The following is a 21,288-nucleotide window of genomic DNA, read 5'->3' on the forward strand; positions in this document are numbered from 1 at the left end:
AACTTCCGCAGAAGCGCGGGACAGTCCCGGGACAGGTGCTTCAGGGGCCGGCTCGTTGAATGTCGGCCCCGCAGCCCCGGGTCTGACGAGGCGGTGGGCGGGCTTTGTTTTTTCTCTCCCGACCTTCTTGACCGGGACGGCAGCTCTGGCCTCTGAGCTTTACGGAGCACCTGAAGGCAGCGCAGCTCCGGGGACGGTCCTCGTTGCTCTTGAACGCAGCGCGTCGCCTTCGAGGCAGCAGAAGAGACAAACCTGCGTCCCGGACTGAGGCGACGCGGCGCGGACCCGGGGACAAGGTGAGACTTTCACGACATTTCACCTGAAGCTGCTGCTGCCGAAACGATCGGGAATGAGTCGGGACTACCCGGTAAAGCGTCCCGGCGCAGCGGCGCAACCGGAGAGCCGGTTCAGAGGACTGTACGACCCCCCTTTAACTCGTCGGTCCCCCTCAGTTTGCTGGTGGCAGATGTTGAGGCAGATGTCTGTTTAATTTCCAGGTGTGACCGTTCCTACAGTGGCTACCTGCCGCTGCAGTGACCTCTCGGCCGCAGACCGGTGCGGGTCTCGGGGGGCTCCGGTACCGGTCTCCGGGCGTCCGCACCGACACCTGCCCGACTTCATCATCATCACCATCATCATCATCGCGACAGTGTGACCACCGAAACGCACGTGTTTTTCGAGGTGTTACGTGGACGTTTTGTAACAGCGCGTGATTAGGTAGGCACAGCGCGAGATCGATTGACAGCTGTTTGCACCAATGAGAGGACGAGAGGGAGGGCCCCTTCTCACACACACGCACACACACCCGGAAGACAAATAAAAGGGGCACCGAGTCCAGTCACGGATGATCAGTGGCGGAGAAAGTACTCGGATACTTTACTCAAGTGAAAGTACTGATACCACACTGGAAAAGTACTCCGTTACAAGTAAAAGTGCTGCTCTGAAAAAGTATCTTAAGCAAAGTATTATTGTGAGTATTATCAGCTAAATGCACTTAAAGCAACAAAGGTAAAAGTCCTCAGTGCAGAGAAATACTCTGGTTTTACACATCTCATCATTAGATGATCGCTACCGGTGCATTCACGCCTACACGCATTGTAGTGTTGAAGCCGGCTGAGTTTTAGCTCAATTTCAACCGTTTCGCATGAGGCTGCAGCTGGTGACTATTTGGTTTTTTATTTTATTTTACTTCGATCGATGCAGGAGCCCAGAGCGACACCATCCGTCTTGTTTTGTGGTCGAAGTCATTAAAACGACTACGAGGAGCAAACAGCAAACCTTCCCGTTTAAGAAGCAGGAACCGCGAACTGCTCAGAAATTCCGTGTGAAAATTGACGCACGCTATTGTCAAAATACCAATACCGATGAATTTCCCGTCGATCGATCGACTCCTGGTGTCGGCTCCACTTGTGTAGGCTGTCGGGTAGTTTCCCCTTCGACAGGCCAAGACAGGTTCACACCTTTGATTTCTCAAATCCAAACTGAGCTACATTCTCAGCCATGGCCATGACTTCAGAAATACCGTGTCCATGGATCCAACAGTTTTTTCAAAATGATTTTGATTTTTCATGTTTCATGTATCTGGTTGACTGTGCAGACACTAGCTGAGACCCAGATTAGATCTGACGAGCTGGAATAAATCAGAAATCAGCCGTCAACTGCCCGGTCGAACCAAATAAACACACCAGATAACTGTGTCCAGATCCTGGTTTATTAACGCGGGGGTTCATCCTCGGTGTCCGGGCAGGCGGCAATGACGAGCCTCCAGCTGAGCGCAAAGGAGGAGCTGGTGGAGAAGTTTCTGGACGCTGCGGCCAGAGGAGATCTGACCCAGGTGGCCGCGCTGCTGTCCCGAGTCCCCTCGCTCGTCAACCGGACGGGATGCAGCGGCTGGACGGCGCTGATGCTCGCCGCTCGCAACGGACACTACGGTGTGGCGGAGGCGCTGCTGTCACACGGGTACAACCGGTTCTCTTTGTGTCATGAGGGCGGTGGGGTTGGGTACACAGCAACATTTTGTTAAATCGATCTTTAAAGTCACTGGTATGTCAGTGATTGAGATCTAAGAGGTCTAAGAGTAAAGCTGCATTAATCCGCTTTAGCCACTAGGGGACAGACGAAATCCAAAAGCAGTGGACAGAGACACAGCCCTGACATACTGTCACCTCAGCTATGATACCACCTGTATAAACTGTTCTGGTGAACATGTTAGCAAAGAGCCGGCCATGCCCGAGTCCAGCAGAAACAGAGCAACATGATCATCCCACTGGAGGGAAACAAAAAAATGCAGGCTGAAAGAGGCTAAAACAGGAGCTAAAGAAGGCTAAAGCTACGGGCTAATAGAGGCTAAGACTGGGTCTGATGGTCGGTTTTTTCATAAATGACCTCTGCTATATTAGATAAAGCCATTTGTTGATTTAATATTAAAAAATGTCAGTCAGTTTACATGATGAAAAATAAAAGCCCGGACTTCAGTATGTCCCCCCACTTCTGAAACAAAACCCACGCCCTTGGAGAGATGGACTCCTGAAATCTCTAACCTCTTTTCTGTATTCTGTCTTCAAGCTGTGACAAGTACTCCGTGAACAATTCGTCACAGACCGCCTACGATGTCGCCAAGTTCTGGGGCCACGGACACATCGCCAACCTGCTGGGCCGGACTGACGACGGCTGCCAGCGAGTCCTGCCGGGCTCCGACCTCAGCCAGCAGGAAAACTACTTCAGCAGGGAGACGCTGGACCGGCTGAGCGGGAAGAGGACGGACAAGGTGTGGTTGGAGGCCAGACAGAGTGACCCGGACACAGTCTACCTCCTGTTCTCCAACCTCAGCCCCATGGTCAGCAGCTCCCAGGAGGACGACAGCACAGGGGTACGTGACTGAAGGCTAGAGTCACGGACACTGTTGCGCTGAAGCTGCTGAAGCTGAGCGCGCACATCTTTGTACGCGTCTGAAAACCAATCACGATGAGTTTACTGAGTTTTTGGTAAAGTCCGCCTGGTATTAGCAACACCGAGCGGAATACTGTCAACACTGAAGTTGACTCTCGGTAGTAAAGGGAAGCTGCAGGTCTTGAAGAAACTTAAAAAACACTGGATTCAGTTCCCTCAAACACAGACCCGAGAAAGTATTAAAACGTCTCATATTTTATCTACAAAGGTTTTTAAATATTTTTGTCCTGCCTGGTGTGGTCAGTGATGTTAGTTACACCATTTTTTTTAGAGAGTGGTTGCAGGTTATAGGGAGATGTTCTACAGTAGAGCCGGCGTGCATGCTGGAGGCATTTTAATTGAGTTATCATGTAATTCCATTATTCATTAGGACTATTATTATTACTATTACTGATAACCACAGTAGCTGGCGATGTCATTGACTCATAATGGGCAAGTGTCAATTTTTGCAAAAACTTAATTATTTTTTAATCGGTTAATCTACCCATGAATTGTCTGCCCCTTATCTTGGTCCCGGTCACATTAATTGACTGATTATATGACTGAGAATTATTGTTGTGTTCAGCTGGGGAGTACTAACAAAAACATGATATAAATATCAATCGATTCACACGCTTAAAAGATATAGTAGAAAATACATCATTTTATTTTCTGATTTTCCGTCATTCTTTGACCTTTTTGACAGGGAAAAGGGTATTAAATCGAATTCTATGTGGTATTAAAAAGGACATTTCTGGAAGAGTGCCTTGTAAATGAAGCGATGTCAAACGAAAATGTAACATTTGGAGAATGACGGTCGACTTTTTCAAGAACACAAGGACTGAAGGAATCATTTAAGTGATAATTAGCATGCAAGGACTTAAACACTGAGGAAGATGAATGTGTGATTCTAACATTCCTTTGGTCTGAAACAGACAACAATCTATCTTACAAAATAACAAACAAATTAATTTCCTCGTTTTTAACCAGTAAGTTCTTTTGAGCTTTGAAAGTTTAACTACCGTTTATCCAAATACTCATATACTTGTTTGACAAAAAAAAAAAACCCTTCTCCTAAGGTCCTCTTACTTTGTTTTTCTGAAGCTTTTAGTCATATTTCATGGCTGTTATCAGAGGATGGAGTTTACTGAGTTGACATGTAGATGGTGTAGTTGTTATCAAAACAATATATACATATTTTTTTAAACTTTTAGTTACACGGTCAAGAATGAACCCTCAAACTCAAACCAAATACTTGTATACAGACACTTTTTCAATGGGAACACCTTGTGGACTAGTTATGGTACAGACAGGATGGTTGAATTTTTTTCTTGCCATGTCCGTAAAATATGTACGTGCAAAACAAATGTGCAGTTTTCCAAAATACACCGATGTAAATTCCGATGGGTTTAATATGAAGTTAAAAAGCTTGCGCTAAATAAGTTAAATCACGTTTTTCAACAGGTTAGCAAAGGGATTGGTTTGAACAGTAAAGTAACATATCATCTGCATAAAGAAGCAGGTTTGTATTGTCATACCTGAACAGACGCAGTTTGATTGTTGTCACCTACAAGATTTCTGGAAAACTGAAAGTCACCACCTAACTGAAACGGAAACTAAGTAACAGAAGAACAGAGATGTTTTTACCCTGCAGCCAGCAGCTAGTTTAAGTGACATGGTTGTGATTCTGACTCCCAACAGGCTGAGACCGAGCTGTGTCGGTTCAGATATGAGGCGGTTAAAGACCTTCTCCAGAAACCTGCGACTGTGCTCATATTCCTAGGAGTGGACAAGAGGGAAAAAGCCTCCTCCACCACCTCCTCTCAGACAGAGGAGGGTGTTCAGGGGGCTCCCGCTTGGTTTGCCATTGGCACAGATGAAGATGCAGCTGAACTTCTGAAACGCTGTAAAGAGAAGAACTGCTCCTTCCCGAAGACGCCCAACAGAGACCTGCTGAAATTCAACGAGCAAGAGGCCGGTGAGGAAGATACAGTATTTCCTTAGTTATTGTTTATTAGTTGTCATTTATACAAACATGTCCAGACGCAGAGCTGCTTTTTTACATCTTTCTTTCTTGCATCTCAACCAGAACAACTCATTTTATAAGACTTCCGTATTTTATAAATATTTTAAAATCAGCTAACCAACTTGGTTCCCTCTCTCGGTCCCCCAGGAGTGGTGGCTCAGGCTCGATCGGTGTTGGCCTGGCACAGCCGCTACAGCTTCTGTCCGACGTGTGGCAGCAGCACCAAGCTGGAGGAGGGAGGGTACAAGAGGAGCTGCCTGAACTCCGACTGCAGAAGCCTGCGGGGCGTTCACAACACCAGCTACCCACGAGTCGGTACGAAGCACCACCCACGTTCCCTGTCTGCTCTCGGTATATGATGTTAATGCTGAGTGTAGAAGCCTGCAGGATATAAGTTGCGTTCAAGAAACAAAATCACTTGTGAAAGTACGTATTTGAATTCAGTTGACATTTCAGTGCTGATGTACACAAGTGAGCATTTGACATTTTCAGGTGGAAAACAGTGAATATTTTTTCTCTGCTCGAGGATATTGTGGTGGCTGTGGGTGGCGGGATGATTTGAGATTTTTCTGCACCATTATTTGAGTCCACCTGTGGTCAATTCAATTGATTGGACGTGATTTGGAGCTCTCTCAGCTGACAATGTGTATCAGAGCAAAAACCAAGCCATGAGGTCCAAGGAACTGCCTGCAGAGCTCAGAGACCGGATTGTGTCGAGGCACAGAGGAGGGGAAGGCTACAAAACAATCCTGCTGCGTTGAAGGTTTCCAAGAGCACAGTGGCCTCCATAATCCTTCGGTGGAAGAGGATTGGAACAGCCAGGACTCTTCCAAGAGCTGGCCGCCCAGCCATCTGAGCAGTCGGGGGAGAAGGGCCTTGGTAAAAGAGGTGACCAAGACCCCGATGGTCACTGGGGCTGAGCTCCAGAGATTCTGTGTGGAGATGGGACAAACATGATTAAATGTTATTGGGACAACTGTTAGAACTGCTAAAAGGTTTGAAGATTAGCTGTAACTGGAGGCTATGATAATAAATACAGTGGTAGTGAAAGAATTGAATATCTTTTGTGTGTAAATACAGCTCCTCTGTCCTCTGTGTGTTTTCAGACCCAGTGGTCATCATGCTGGTGATCCACCCTGATGGAAACCAGTGTTTATTGGGAAGGAAGAAGATATTCCCAGCTGGCCTGTTCTCCTGTCTGGCTGGATTCATAGAGCCCGGTAACTACCACAAACACACACATTGCATTGTCCCACGTGAATTTCCCAAAAGTTACCGAAACCCTAACCGTAACTGCTAAATGCCTAAACTTTGACCTTACCCAAACCTTTCCAAAAAACCAAGCCCAAATTAGAGGCGAGTCCTCGTAATGTGACCTCGTCTCCCCTCATGTTCCTGCAGGGGAGACGATCGAGGAGGCGGTGAGGAGGGAGGTGGAGGAGGAGAGCGGCGTGAAGGTCGGACCGGTTCAGTACGTCTCCTGCCAGCCCTGGCCGATGCCCTCCAACCTCATGATCGGCTGCCTCGCTGTCGCCGTATCAACGGACATCAGAGTGGACGAGAACGAGATCGAGGAGGCTCGATGGTTCCCACGGCAACAGGTACAACCCTAAACCACACATTCGACTATTAGCACGAATACCAATAGGTAGTTTCAATACTGCTACTAGTGATGACAACTATTTAAATAATAATTTGAGCTTGAAGGTTCGTTACAGACCTGGGAAATTTTTAGCGCAAGTTCCACTCAATGGAGCTTTCGGCTATATCTCATTGCCTTCATCAGTGGATAGTGTTGACTCAGGCTGTCACTTGTAATCAATGAGTTTATTATCAGTTAATTAACATGGTTACATTTACAGAGTATATAACACTGTGTATTTTCAACCAGTGATTCTAACAATTAACATGATGTAAATAAGATACAGTAAAACATAATGGTATGATGCATAATACAGATTGTATTATTTTAAATGCAAAATGAAACTATATTAGTAAGAAAAGTGATAATAAAAATGATAATATGATAATAAAAATATGATCATGAGATATACTCAATTTGTTTTCTGTAATTTTGATAAAGAGAAAAAAAGATGTTTAGAGAAAGTTGAGGCTGAGATTTGTCTTTCAGCTCTATCTGAAGTGTAAAAAAAAAAAGTCTTTACCCGAATCCTTTTACAGTTTTCTCATATTATCAACTTAACGACAATATGAACACATTCTACAAATTTAACAGACAACCTGTTCTGCAGAACTCAGTTTGTCCCGTCGCTTGCTAAATGTGAAAATCTTTCTCTGTCTGGTCTGTCCATCCACAAAATGGCAGTGTTGGAGAAGCATCACGTTAACCTTCTCATACAGGGACATGGGCTATATGGCAGTCAACCGTCGACGACATTTGAGACGGAGCAGAGGTTTACAATGTTTTCTGACCAATAGCGAGTAAAAAAAAACAACCAAAGATTTCGTTTCGATGAGGACAGAGATCTTTATGAAAATTACCTGAAATTAAGGACAGAAACCTTTTTTTTGTTTGTTTAGGTGATTGACTCCATGTTCAGAGGAACCCGTCCAGCCTTCACCATCCCTCCCAGACAGACCATTGCCCACCAGCTGATCAGACACTGGATCAGTATGAACTCTAACCTCTGACCTCCAGCCTTTGGCACGTGACCTCCCAGCCAGCCGAGGCAGACCTGGGTCAGATGGGTCTTAAAAAAAAAAAAAAAAAAACGAAACAGCAGCAGTTGTCTGAACTGGTTGCTGCCTTGTTACGACAAACCAGCTGTAAGTCGAGGGAATCGCTTTCAGGTTGCATTCACTGTTAAATGACTTCCGATCATCTGAATTCACTGCTTGAATGTGGATGAGACAGCCATTACAACATCTACAGTCAAAGGCAAAGGTGAGACAGAGGTGTACAAAAATAAGAAAGATCTCGAACAATAGACTCTTACTTGAAAGCAACAGACACTTCAGCTGTCAGGTTTGAACTTACACTCAGAGACTGTGTGTGATGAAGGATCAAATAAAAGGTAAAGAGTTCAGATAAGTTACGTCAACCCCACAGACACCTACAGCGTAACAAAAGCAACATTTTATTTTTGAAGCAAAATTTGAAGGCATGTCAAAGCCACCGTTTAAAACCCCCCCCCCCAAAAAAAACCCTCTAATTTCAATTAAAGTCGGGATATTTATGTTGAACAGCTGAACGCGAGTCAGCATTGTTTTTTTTATCACTTTGAAAATGCGGCTATACTGTCACATTAAACAATTCCCTATTACTATTGTAATAGGGAATTGTTGTACTATACATCTGTTAAATGTAATTTAATGCGGTATCCAAGATCAACGCTAGAATTACGGCCTCGCGGTTGCACGCCTCTGCCAAACAAGCAAGTTGCAGTTTACATCCATGCCTGACCACTCATATAATATATGTAGCAAAGACTTTGAAGTAATTTAATAAAAAGGTATTGCGTGTATTTAATCATAATTAGCGAAACTTAAACTGAAATTAATTGGAAATTAAATTGCTTAATATCTGTAACTCTCCTTGTCCACGACCACATTTTGACAGACATGATAATATTGTAAATATATGCATTTTAACATGCTAATATGATAAACATTACATATCAAACATAAGCAAATATGCAAACTGTATGCGTGTCTTGTTGTTGCTGTTTCTGCAACGTAAGGTCCCGAGCTGGAATCAAATCACTTGGCCACGAGTACATCCGCTGTATGCAAGATGCAATGATAATCATGCTAACACGCTAGCATCAAAGATTATGTTAGCTCTATATTAAAACAGTAATAGCTGTTTACGTGAGTCTCAACATGCTAACTGTAGGCTCGTTAGCATCCTATTCTATCATCCTATCCTGAGCAAATGCTGATTTTTAAGTACAACTGAGGCTGACAAAGTCTATTTTAGACCGACAGCGTGTCCAGATTAAATAGTCAAAAAGAAAACAAAAAGACGTGAGTGGATGTGAACAGACATGAGCTTGAGTCTTAGATGTAATGATTGTTAGAGCCAGCTAGCTTGGCTACAGCCTTTTGGTCTTGTTTTTTTTCAACTATGTCGACGACCTAGCATGCGATACTGACAATGTCTCCGTCCTCATCTGCAGTTTTTGCAGTAAAGCAGCTGTTTGCGATATAATCACCCTCACAGATCAGATAGGAACAGCCCGTCACTTCAGTCTCAGTTTCGACATCCATTTTCCCCTGAAAGGAAGAGTTGAGAACATACTGTGCGTCACTGGTCATCCCACAAACACAGGGACTATCAGCGTTAGCCACGAGTTCATGAAAATGACATTTTACAGCGCTCTGGTGAGATGTCTGGCAATGGCGAAGCCGCCAGTTCTCTTCCTCTTTCTGAGGAAACCGACTGTTAGCTTGGTTGATCTTAGGCAGCAGAGCAGCGTCGGCCTCTCTGCCCTCCTCAGACATGGAAACTCTGTCAGGATGGTGGGACTGGGGTTGGTGCGCTGCGGTTACTGGAGAATCAGAAACGTACTCTGTGTCCAGTCTGAGAGCTGAAAGTTTGACGACCAGGTGACTGGGCGGCAGCAGAGAGCTGTCTTCGTGTACGTCCTCTTCTGATGAAGGCAGAGTCTTTGGTTCGACCGCGATGACACTTTTCTCTCTGAGTATATCTGGCACCTGGAAGTCTGTGATGTCCAGGATGTTTCTCTCTGCAAATTTCTGTTCAAGGGAATAAATGATGGGATTTTAACCAGGAACAAAACTTGTGTATGGATGAAGAAAAGTTTAGATTTCTGGAAGACAGGAACTGTCTGGTGCGCTGGGGTCATTACAGACACATGCTGCAACACACGGGAATTTATTTTTAAGTTCTAGGTCTTTTTGTTGAAGATTTTCACAGTCTACAACCAATCTACCAAATAAATCAGTACACTGTGTCCAGTCTAATAACAGGTATCCGGACATGTCTAGAACGCATGCAATAGACTTGCTGGAGCTTGCTTACATCTGTCACATGTAGGGTCCATCACAATTTTCTGCCAGACTGCATCCGGGATTTGTTCATTTAAGTCCTCCAGTGGAGATCCCCAAAGTTTACAAAGATACCAAACCTGTCACGGAAAATCTTGCACGTTTTCTATTTAACTGAACGGTGCGGCCATAAAATAACATGGCATTTCTGAATATTTTACCAACTGTAAACATCACGTACCTTCAGTGAGGAGTTGAAACAAAGTTTGGTAAGACAATCCCAACTCAAGGACCATTTGCTGGCATTTTCCATAGTTTTCAGATTTATCTCACACTGATGAAGACTGTGCGATAAAATTGAAAGCTCTGGAAAAAGCTAGGAGGTGACTTTGAGTCAGAATTCTTGCGTCAAACTACTATTTCCAAGGCCAGAAAGAAACTTAAAAAAACAAAACAAAGGAGGAAAATCAAGTTTTTAAGAGGCTAATGCCTCACAGAGTCTGGCAATAACCTCCACTAACGACCACTTAGAATAATCCACATTGTGCAAGTTTGCAAAATAATACTAAAACAGATAACGGCTTCAATCACATTAAACCCAACAAATGTGAAATGTTACGGACAGGTGATAATGAATCAACACGCTCCACACTGGCCTGTACTGTACAGAGGGGGCTCAATCCTCAAAAGCAAAAGTTTGAAATCAGAGATAATGATTAAGATTATTAGTCTTATTATTATCATCATCATGATTAGTAGTAGTAGTGCACTGCTCTGGGAAGAGCAGTGCAGAGGCGGAATTGAATTTTCTCTGAAGAAAAAAATGCCTTGAGACTAAAACTGGTCGTGTCATGTGAACCAGCTGTCTTTAAGTCCGGCTGTGAGCAGAACGTCTCCTAACTTGTAGGTAAATCACCTGGAAACTCGGCAGTAAGCGCCACTTCGTGAGCAAACCCAGATGTAAAAGCTGTGAAAACCAGATTACCTGGTGGTTTGGGTCCATCGCCCACTGTCCTGCCGTACTGCACCAAGGGCTGGAGATGGGGGGGAAGAAGTACGACTTGTACCTGCGCAGTGCAGAGGAAATTTAATTTGGCAGCTGGAGCAAGAAAGTAACATTTTTTCGAGGAATATTTTTGATCTGATATTTTAGAAACAAAACGTATGTCTCGATGATCTTTTCAACGTATTGTAGTCGTCGTTCTTGACATTTTCCTACGTTCCAGAAGTTGTTTGGGCTGCAGGCCAAACGACAGCGAGACGCTCATGCTGAGCGACATAATGTGGCAAAACCAAAGCTCCTCCCTCCCACGTGATCCAACCAATCACCAGCCACGTTAAACGGACAGCAGGTTACATTCCTGCGTGATTTACTGGCGCGTGGACTCACACAGTCCTGGACAGGATGCAGATGATCCCCACAGTGAGAGCTATCAGCAGGAGAGGAGTCACCGTGGCCACCACCGGGACCTCGTCTGAAAAGGAAGCACATCCACGCTCACTTCTTTCGAAACCAGAATCAAAGGGTTTGTAAATGTTTTTACGCCAGCGACAGTTCCAGCTGATGTGTTTCTGCACCAGATTTTGTTCATTTATTTTAGTATGTCATGTTGACCGGTGACTGAGCCATCATTCCAGAGATTTCCACGGTTCAGAAATCATTTTCCAGGCCGTGCTTATGCTTTAAAATACGAGTACCTAACCAACATCGTGCCAAAATTACAGTTATAAAAGGCTGAAAAGTCCTGTTCTCAAACCCAAAGAAAATGAGAAAACATTTTTGCTGTTTGAACACCAGACAATCTGCTAACTCTTTACTTCAACTCCTCCTATTTAGCATTTAGAAGCAGAATATAATCATTTAATAATACACACTGTAATATAGTTAAGGAGTATTTAGAGTATTTGTCAACAATCACAACTTCTACTATGAGGAAATGCTTTCTATGATTACAACTGTATTTTACTACATTGTGATTCGTTATCTGTTAGTACAGCAGCCTCTGCTTATGGGTGGAGGAGATGAAGTGGTTGACAGACGCATCAATAAACACTTTGCTCTGCTTAGCACTACATTCTAGCCGGTTATAAACCATCGGATCAATGCTCATATACTGCTCATTAATACCAAATCCCGGGACTGATCGGACCTCGCTGAGCGGCCTCCCACCTCTTCGCTAGATCTGTCTGCTGGCGCTCTCACGTGGACGCTGGGTTTCAATTCGTGATGTAAGACCGTGCTCCGGAGCGGCTGGTGAAACTCACCGAAGTGTGTTCTGACGGAGACGATGTGTCTGGATTCGTTGTCGGCCAGCAGGAGCAGAGAATACTCGGTGCCAGGTTTCAGGTTGGTAAAGGTGTGCCGCTGTTGGTCCGGCCACACGGACAGAGCTGGAATAGTCGTGCAGATGATTGAAAAGACCGGTTTCCAAATCTCTAAACGTCCCATCAAATATACTCTTCACCAGCGTAACCATCATTACTTTTTATATGAAAAAAAACCCCTGTGTTTTGGCAAGAAATTGAAGTGGGATTTCACATTAAAATAATATATTCTTGTTAATATTCTTAAACACTACGAGTTTTGCTTAAATTGCTCAGTGATGTGACAAATAATTCGCTATAAAGATAAAATGTGTTCTTATTGGCTAAATTCTCCAGTTTATTTTTAAATCAGAGACTAATGGGGCGACGCATCCCAGGGGAAAACTCCGTCACCCTACTTTGTCCCCCTGAGTTTTCCTTCAGCGTCACCGCGTATCTGTTCACTCTGATTGGCCAGGACTTGTTCTGCCACGCCCACACAGCCGTCACCAGTGTTTTGGTCACGTTAACGGCCTTCAGCCTGACGGCCTCCACCAGAGCTGAGAAAAAAAAAAAAACAAACAGCCAGAGGACACCGTTTACGTCTCACGTTCAAATCCATTTATTGACAAATAACGTTGTGAGGAGTTCCTGTTTACCTCCCTGCAGCAGACTGGCAGACATGGACCGAGGAGATCCACACTGCTGCTCGTAGACGGGGAACACCCTGATCACGTAGGACTCGTCCCGGTCAACATCTGCAAACACGCCACACAGTTAGAAGACCCTGCGTGTGCTCTACCACCCAACCTGGACTCCAGTGATTCTCTTAATTGGCCTCTTTGTTTCGCAGCCCTTTCAGAGTAAAAGCCCAGCTACCGATAATCACATTTCTCTGCTGGAAGGCTTTTGCTGTGAACTGCGAGCAACTGAACAAAAATCCGACAATCAGGATCTGATGATGAACAGAATAACCGCATGGCTGTCATGTGACAGATCAGTTTGTAGATGGTGTTACAGCGCAGAGGACAGTGCCTATCTTTCATTGGATATGCGCGGTCCAGCATTCAATTTTGAGGCGTGAAAAACACACTCACAAATATATAGTTTCATTTTTTAAAAAGACGGACAAAGACAAAAAAAAAAAAAAAAAAAGAAAGCAGCTGCTCAATGTAGTTTGTAATTCAACAAACAGGAGGAAACGGTGCATTTGTGACTACTTGGGACTACTTTCAGCAGTGGATTAATCCACATTTGGCGCTCTAGTTAGTATTTGGGGCAGCATGGTGTGTGTGTGTGGGACTGAGTCAAGGGTGTGTGTGTGTGGATGGTGGAGAAGGAATGTTTCACCCAGTGCAATAGTGTGACTCACTGATGTGCTTTTAATGGATTCTGGAAACAGCGGAGCTCTGTGACTCAGAGGAATCAGACATTTCTCACACACACACACACACACACACACACACACACACACACACACACACACACACACACACACACACACACACACACACACACACACACACACACTTGTTTTTAGTTAGTTCTTTGCTGGTTTTGATCTATTCATGGGATTTGTTGAATATCACCATACTTATTCTTGATCAAAAGTTTGTTTAGCCATTGGATCTGGGTTTCGAATGGTTCATGAGGAATAACTCTTAACTGAAAAATCTGTATATACTTTATAACTTTTACTTTTGTTTTTCAACCTGTTCGCGACACACAAAAGCCAAAGTCCTTACACATTCAGAAACACATACTGCCCTGCCGCAGGAATGGTGTCAACAGTATAACTGCCTGCTGAATTCATGACGTCCTCACACTGACCGACAGATAAAGCGTCCGCTCGGGTCCAGCCGAACATTTAGCCCAACGGACAATTCAGAAAAATAAATGCACAGTTCAATACTCCAACTCAGCTGTACCTTGTATGACTGTGGAGCTGGTGTAGCCGTCCACCGTGGACCAACGGCTGGCGGACGGATGCGTCTCGGGGTGCCACTGAACTTCGAAACGAGTCACGGGCGGGGCGGTGGGGATCTCCCACTGGACCAGAAGGTCTGTGGCAGTGGGGAAAGAACTGGAAACCCACAGGTTTCTGACCGGGGGAGGATCTGCGGAAACCCACAACAGGATAATCGGCGACTGAGAAGAACGAACAGGCGCAGCACCCGTCCGGCACCCGTCCGTCCCTCATCTGAACCCGGTTTTGTCAAATTCACGTTTCAGGTCAGTCAAACGGTTTTAAATCGTGATTTCGACATTGAGCAAAATAACTGGTCAGATTTAAACCGTCACCGTTCAGTGTTGCAAGAGGTTTTATCCGAACGTTGTGTGACTGCCCTGTAGCTTCCTTCTCTGACACTAAGCACACAGATGCAAGCGCACAGACTGGCACACACACACACGCGCTCGCACCCACACACAAAGACACGCACACACACAGGATATTGCATAAACAGAGAGCACAAGCTTTAAATTTGTTTGTATCTTTTTAAAAGTTAAAGGCTGCTCAACTTTACAGAAGATTGCCTGTGTGTGCGTGCGTGCGTGCGTGTGTGTGTGTGTGCGTGTGTGTGTGCGCGAGCGTGCGTGCGTGCCAGTGCTGTGGGCCATTAACTTACTGGCCTGTTGACTTTTATCTCAGTAATCTGGCAGATAATTTAGAGCGAAATCCAGCAGCAGTTATTGCCAGATAACATTTTGCAGAACTGCTCGGAAACCCCCTGCTTGTTGGTAAACCTCAACACGTCGACAGGACACTGAAAATAATGAGCCGTTTTAACTACTAGCATGGAAGGTACCACTTTCTGAAAAGGCACCAGTTATAAAGGGTTTGTAAGCTGCAATTAACTCCTCCATTACGAACAACTTGTGGGTCGCCAGGCTGTGGAGAATCCTCTTCCAAAACTTGTCATGCCCTTTCATCTCTAGATATTTATTTGCCTCATTAGGGAGACTTGGTCTGTGTGACCAGCTCTGGAAAAAGGCTTTGGGACCTCTGGACCAAAAGCCACTGAAAATTCATACACTGCGTATTAACATTTATAACTACGCACTTGATGGATTATTGCAGAACCCTTTATTAATTGTTTATTAACATTTATCGGTGATTGACTACGTTTTGCTGAAGGCTTATTACAAACTGAGAAACACATTACCCTGTGTTAATGACTTGCTAACGTCTGGCAGTGAATGTGAGTGCTAGCAGAGCGTCCTGCTGGAGGTGGATTCTCCGCAACCCGGCAACGCGACAGTTGTTGGCATTAACGAAGCCTCTGATTACAGCTAGTGGAGCCTTTATAAACGGTGGAGGTGAAAGTGGCACCACATGTAATAACCGGCGTGCCGCTCACAGCTCCGTCTCTGCGTGTCAATGCTGAGATTTGCAGCAGGTCCGTAGCCGGCCCTGTTGAAGGCGGCGACGGTGACGATCCAGGTCCCCTCCTCCACGTTCAGGATCATCCTCCACCCCGTGACGTTTTGAGTGAATCTGTGCCGCAGATGCTGCTCCCTCACTGGCTCGTAGCTCACCTGGTAACCGAGGATAATACCTCCAGCCTCATGGAGATCAAGACCCTGCAGAGACCAGACTTTTTTTTCTTAAAGTTTATACCAGAAGCATTAAAAGTTTTGGACTTAGTATATTCAACATAAACTAATCAAACCAACGGCAGGAACTTTACATTTTGGCACATGACCTTTATTTAGTTTCCGTCTCAGTCTCTGTACAAAAATGTACGTACTGTCGTCAACTATTAGTCTTTCGATTTTGTTTGTCTTATTTCAACAAAAACTAAACACATTTCAGTCTGGGTTTTCCTTTTTGTCACAGCTCCTTCTTATTTATCACAGGTTCGTTAAAATCCCGTTGACCGACGGTGTTCAGCGTGAGGGGAAGCCTAATAACGGAGGACAGCTTCGACGCGGTGACGGTCCGTTTAGCGAACACCTAGAGGATGATCTGGGTGGCCGACGCTCACATTAGCCCTCACGCCTACAGACAGCGACACAAACGACACTCGACTCCAAACTGAAACGCAATGCTCCATCCAAAGCCCTTGATGAGGTTACGTTAGATTACCTTGTTATGCACGTTTCCATAGTGTGCTCCAGCTGTTTTGTTGCAGCCTCTTGTGCAAGGCGTTTCGGTTTTCGCATGGTGGGTCAAATTTGGTCCGTACATCTGTTGCTATTTTACGCTCAACAGCTGGTGACGTTTGCCGGCATTACTGACGGAGACATGACATTTCATAATGCTGCTAATTAGCGCAATGTTACAGTCAAACAGCTAAATCCACTCCTGAAGAGCAGATGATTTTATTCAAAATGTTAAACATTTTCTCATTGTTCTTGTTTTCAAATGATACTTTTTTTTTGGTTTTGTTTTATTCCCGTTTTTGTTTTTTTTAAAAAGTTATTTTTTTTTACCATCGTTTTCGTTCGGTATTAACACTGATGCCAAGAATTTTTCTGGCGTCTTTGCCAGTTCGTCGGACCTTAGACTTTGCGGCATCAGGTTGGATTTGGAGGAAACTGCCTGATGGCTTTGCAGCACAGAACAGGAACCGGGCACTTTTCTCCCAGGGGCAGACACAGCGGAAGCTTTGAGAGACGAATGTCTGCCTCCTAGGAGACACTTTGACATATTTCAACCAAAGGACCCTTCAAACGTTATATTTTTTCGGACACTTTGGCTGCTGCCAAGATCAAATCTGTAACTCGGTTTTTTTAGGGAATGTTGCTCGTCCCCGAGATTCCCTGTAGAAAACAAAGCGTCAAAGATAAGTCAAGAGAGGACGTGATACCTGCAGAAGCTGACTTATCTTTAGAAACTGAAAAGGAAGAAAATTTCATAGATGGCTATTCTAAATACTTCCAGTGTACCTTCCACATGAGATAAAAGCGTTCACCGGAGTCTGTTTTCTCCACTCCGTAGCACACCTCTGGAGCCCTGGAGGGCTCTGGCAAAGGAAAAGCACAAAATTAAAAAACTGAAGCCGACGCCGAAACCACAGCTCTTTAAAAACACTTGTTTAATGTGAAGTAGTGTATTCTATTGTAGTGCCACGTATGGTGGGAATGTATTTCAATAATTTGGGGACACACTCAGTTTTTTCCTGGCCTATAATTTTATCTCTGTTTGAATGTAAGCCGTCACCTCTGGCCAGCGTCCTCACGGTGACGTCAGGGCTCCAGTCGCTCCACATGCCAGACTTTTCCCTGCAAGCCACAGCGGCTCTGTAGATGGTGAACGGCAGGAGGTCCTCGATCGTGTAGACCGGCTTCTGATTTCGGGACACAGGTACAAAATCTGAAGTCTGGAGACAAAAAACAGATAGCTGAGTGCAAGATAAAGACGGACTTTGGGTGTTAGTTGACTCTATCAAGAGCATTTGGAGCACGTTTTCCAAATGTCACCTAAAAACCCGTGTTTCCATCAACCATCAAAAAGCTGTGTCCTATTTTTTCTGTGGCCCTTTTCTCAACACTCTCACCTGCTGATGGTCCAATTTAGAAACCTTAGCCCTGCAAAGTGAAAGTTAAGCTCACTGTTCTCCCTCCAAACAGAGATTTCTCATCATTGGATTTGGTTTTGAGGGCTCGCCTTCGCTCTGGAAGAAGATGCCTCCCAAAGTCCTAAGCGGGGGCCACGCTCAAGCAAAGAAAAGAGCCTATAACAACAAAGCTCAGATGAGACAAGCGCTTTTCAATATGTGAATGCGTGTGTTCTTGTTGTGGGGACGCAAACCCGTTCACACGGTCACGATGTGGGGGCACGTGCCACCGGGGGGCAAGACGGTCCCCATGAGGTTGGCTTTATTGTAGGGTTAAAGGCCTTGTACGTGCAGCATGTCACAAATAAAAGGCACAGAAATGTCAAAAATTTGCAGTTTCCACCGGTAACGTCGTCAGCCGCTGTGACACGTAAGTGATAACGTGACCTGCCGTTGCCACGACATGTTGCCACGCAGCTACTGTCATCTGTTAAGTCGCTTATCTGCAAATATTTTTTTCCAGGCGAAAGACGGGAGGAATTCAACTCGGTCTAGATAAAGCAAATGCCGACTTTCAACAGAAAGACTATTGGTGAAGGTCAAAATTGGGCCCAGGGTTGTGGTAGGGTTGGGTTTGGCGTTTGGCGGCTACATCGTTGAGGTTGGGGCTGGCCTCCAGGGAAGTCAACAGTCGGTCAATGTAATGTCCTCATACGTAACATATACAGTTGTTTGTGTGTCCTCGATGCTGACCTGAGACCACGTCAGAGTGTTGTTGACTCTGTAGCGAAGTCGGCAGCTGTTGTCACTGGTGCTCCTCCAAGACACGACGACGGAGTCCTTGGTGGAGCGAAGCACCATTAATACGGGCTGAGAGGGTTTGACTGAGGAGAGGAGAGGGGACAAGGAGAAAAGGAGAGGACTGCTGACACTACCGGGAAGTGAAGTGACCACAAGTCAAACACTCACATGTCTGGGCCCCTAACCTGCATTGGAAGGATTAAAGGTAAGAGGTGGCGATCTTTTCTCTGTCCCGGTGATGTAGATTTTGATACTGGCTGTTATGTTGAAGGAGGCTACACTGTTGAAGATGCGGTCACAGGACAAGATTCTATTCATACTGAAGAAGAAAAAGAATAAACGAGGTAACACACATTAAACATACATTAAAGAATGATATTTGAGTAGCTTAAAGTTAGCGTGTAATTTACATGATTTTCTTGATTGAAAAAATCAAGTACATTGTACACGAGTAGATCGGCAGAGTATAAAGTCAAAGATTTCATTTCAGTAGTTCTCTTTCTCCTTTTCGTCAGTGCTTACCTGCTGACGATGAGAGAGACGTCAGGCTCAGCGTGGCTGTTTGACTCCTGACTCACCTCACAGATCAAGGATCCGTTCAACATGGATGTGTCTATTAACTGGTAGTAACAGGACAGGTTCTGAGTCTCTGCAGCAAAACCACAGGAATATCCAGTTTTAACAACACACTTACTTACTTAAATTACTTTGCCAGCGCAGGACTTTTACTTGTAACCGAGTATTTTTACAGTGTGGCATCGATACTCTTACTGGAGTAAAGTATCTGAGTACTTCCGCCACCTCTTGAAATTTTCAAAACATCAGCAGCAAGGTGGGAAAAGAGGATCTGGGGACTTCGGGGCTGTTAGTAAATGAGCGAGTGAACCAATGAGTCGACAGCTATTTTTCTGACCGGGTTTAAACTGAAGTCGACCTCTTTTGAAAAGCTGAAGTAGGAGCAACCGTGAAAACAAGATAAAACCAAGATAAAACCAAGATAAAACCAAGAATGATGAGAACAACCCAACATCGAGATATCCGACTGCTGCGCGTCTGTTTCTGCGTACTCACTCTGTAGTGATGAAGGCGGGTGATTGCCACAGTCTCTGAGGTCAGTGACACACACTTTTTCATCCTCTTTACACTTCTTCAGATCAGAATTCTTCACAGTGACTTCTGATGCACAACCACACAGGAAAAAAAAAAGACTCAGACTGACAGAAATCCACCAACAGTAAACGTGACGGTTCTGCGGACATCAAAGCGGCATCTGCAACTTGTATCGGTTTTGGATTGATAAATAAATGCCCTAAAGTTGATCACATGAATGCAACTTCACCAACGTTGGGGTCCTTGAGAATCTAAACTGTCCGAATCTCTATTTTACCTCTACCTCAAGCAGAGGTCACTTTGAAAGAACTCACAGCTTAAAAAAAACCCAATGGCCTCAGAAGAAACTACAAGAAAGACCTTGCTCAGATGAGAATGAAAGACAACAGGTAGCCTGATGTTAAACTTGCCCCGTTCGGAAGCTGAAGCACCAATCGTGAAGTGACTCTAATTTGCCTTTAGGAAATCAGTTCAGTTAATTCAAGACCGATCCAGATCTTTCCTAAACCCAGCCTGTCCCGTGAGGTTCAACCTTCAAGCAACAGCTAAATGCAACATGTGGCTTCGAGGCAACTCACCGTAAGAAAACACACTGAGGAGGTTCAGCAAGGTCCAGGTAGCAACGTTCCAATCAGGAGACCAGATGTCCATCTTACCTGGTAGAGGTCAGAGTGTTCACACAATCAGCTCCTTCCAAACATCCGCAAGCGTCCATCTATTTTCTGCATCCACTACTTTCCATCTATATGAGCGAGAGTCAAATAGAAACCCTGCAGAGATCGTGTTATTTACGTGTGTGATGTGTTAAGAAGATCTGAGCGGAGGATGAGGAAGCCTGCAGATAAACTCTGCACGCTCCTCTGCAGTGTGAGTTGTGGGGTGTTGTCAGGAAATTGCCCCACACCATCAATATGTTACGTGTGTGTGGGTTGAAATGTAGTTTTTTTTTTTCCTGGAGAACGAACACCGTTTGCCCACAGCCTCCCATGAGGATGGAGCCACGTGGAAGCAGATAATGAAAACAATCAGAGGCGGCAGAAGGATTTTAACATCAGCAGGTCACTGTGACGGAGCGGTTCGGGGAAGCCTCCCTCTCTCTACTCTGGTTTCAGCCACACAGCAGCCAGGCCCTGGGATAAGGGATAAGGGATGGCCTGAATATAGTTAGCAACAGTGGGAAAATACACTTGTAATATTTTGATTGTTATTATTATATTATTGAGGATGTTGGTGCTCTCAGGTGGACAAACTGCAATAGAGACGCTGCTTCTAACTGACCTCAGACACGTCTTAGCCGTCTCCGTGCTACAGCAAGGTCTCACCTGCCAGTACGTCAGCTTCGCCAATTTATCGGTCCGGCTTTGGTGGTGATCCTCTGCCTTCTGATCTCAGGCTACCGACGGGTTGAGATTTCCACTTGTCCGGCACGTCAGTAGGACACTTCTAAAACTGAGGACCGACCCCTCTGTCAGCCCCAGCGAGCAAACCTTGAGATTAACGCTAACACCAGAGAGAATTTTCCAACTGTTGTTCTCCCAACTGGAGTGTTTGCAAGCTCACATTCCCAGTGTTACCTGCTCAATGCACGTTAGCATGCTAGTGGCGTTCAGCTGAGGCCAAAGTGGAGCCGTGAGTTGTGACCACCCC

At 45.0% G+C, this 21,288-nt stretch overlaps 2 protein-coding genes across 6 annotated transcripts; one reads left to right on the forward strand and one right to left on the reverse strand.

Moving 5' to 3' along the window:
- The first annotated feature begins 144 nt into the window (after positions 1 to 144).
- On the forward strand, positions 145 to 7,629 carry nudt12 (nudix (nucleoside diphosphate linked moiety X)-type motif 12). 4 transcript variants are annotated; one of them, XM_040156158.1, is made up of 8 exons: positions 145 to 296; positions 1,703 to 1,959; positions 2,566 to 2,869; positions 4,630 to 4,906; positions 5,102 to 5,269; positions 6,061 to 6,174; positions 6,356 to 6,555; positions 7,496 to 7,629. In XM_040156158.1, the coding sequence occupies exons 2-8, from the start codon at positions 1,754 to 1,756 to the stop codon at positions 7,604 to 7,606; spliced, it is 1,380 nt and encodes a 459-aa protein (XP_040012092.1). In that variant the 5' UTR covers positions 145 to 296; positions 1,703 to 1,753; the 3' UTR covers positions 7,607 to 7,629. The 4 variants fall into 4 exon arrangements, with proteins under 4 accessions (XP_040012092.1, XP_040012091.1, XP_040012093.1 ...); XM_040156157.1 differs by having other exon boundaries at positions 1,748 to 1,959; XM_040156159.1 differs by lacking the exon at positions 145 to 296 and adding an exon at positions 656 to 717.
- A 1,399-nt stretch (positions 7,630 to 9,028) lies between these two features.
- LOC120805689 (interleukin-6 receptor subunit beta) lies at positions 9,029 to 20,795 on the reverse strand. Of its 2 annotated transcripts, XM_040156155.1 has the most exons (15): positions 20,220 to 20,795; positions 19,603 to 19,707; positions 19,054 to 19,180; positions 18,717 to 18,850; positions 18,484 to 18,614; positions 17,394 to 17,553; positions 17,120 to 17,196; positions 15,589 to 15,811; positions 14,158 to 14,346; positions 12,889 to 12,987; positions 12,649 to 12,789; positions 12,191 to 12,316; positions 11,316 to 11,400; positions 10,911 to 10,992; positions 9,029 to 9,673 (listed from the first exon to the last, which is right to left on the reverse strand). In XM_040156155.1, the coding sequence occupies exons 1-15, from the start codon at positions 20,290 to 20,292 to the stop codon at positions 9,053 to 9,055; spliced, it is 2,373 nt and encodes a 790-aa protein (XP_040012089.1). In that variant the 5' UTR covers positions 20,293 to 20,795; the 3' UTR covers positions 9,029 to 9,052. The 2 variants fall into 2 exon arrangements, with proteins under 2 accessions (XP_040012089.1, XP_040012090.1); XM_040156156.1 differs by lacking the exons at positions 19,603 to 19,707; positions 20,220 to 20,795 and adding an exon at positions 19,230 to 19,592 and having other exon boundaries at positions 19,054 to 19,151.
- Between the last annotated feature and the right edge of the window lie 493 nt (positions 20,796 to 21,288).

Source organism: Xiphias gladius, chromosome 19, assembly GCF_016859285.1.
Source record: "Xiphias gladius isolate SHS-SW01 ecotype Sanya breed wild chromosome 19, ASM1685928v1, whole genome shotgun sequence".
Classification (NCBI taxonomy): Eukaryota; Metazoa; Chordata; class Actinopteri; order Istiophoriformes; family Xiphiidae; genus Xiphias; species Xiphias gladius.

Excerpts from the sequence above, each read along its gene's own strand:
- nudt12 (XM_040156158.1), top strand. The coding sequence starts at position 1,754 with ATGACGAGCCTCCAGCTGAGCGCAAAGGAGGAGCTGGTGGAGAAGTTT. Across the intron at positions 2,870-4,629 it reads AGGAGGACGACAGCACAGGG|GCTGAGACCGAGCTGTGTCG; the intron begins GTACGTGACTGA and ends GACTCCCAACAG. Across the intron at positions 4,907-5,101 it reads ATTCAACGAGCAAGAGGCCG|GAGTGGTGGCTCAGGCTCGA; the intron begins GTGAGGAAGATA and ends TCGGTCCCCCAG.
- LOC120805689 (XM_040156155.1), bottom strand. The coding sequence starts at position 20,292 with ATGGACATCTGGTCTCCTGATTGGAACGTTGCTACCTGGACCTTGCTG. Across the intron at positions 19,181-19,602 it reads CCCGCCTTCATCACTACAGA|AGACTCAGAACCTGTCCTGT; the intron begins GTGAGTACGCAG and ends GTTTTGCTGCAG. Across the intron at positions 17,197-17,393 it reads CGTGAGGACGCTGGCCAGAG|AGCCCTCCAGGGCTCCAGAG; the intron begins GTGACGGCTTAC and ends TTCCTTTGCCAG.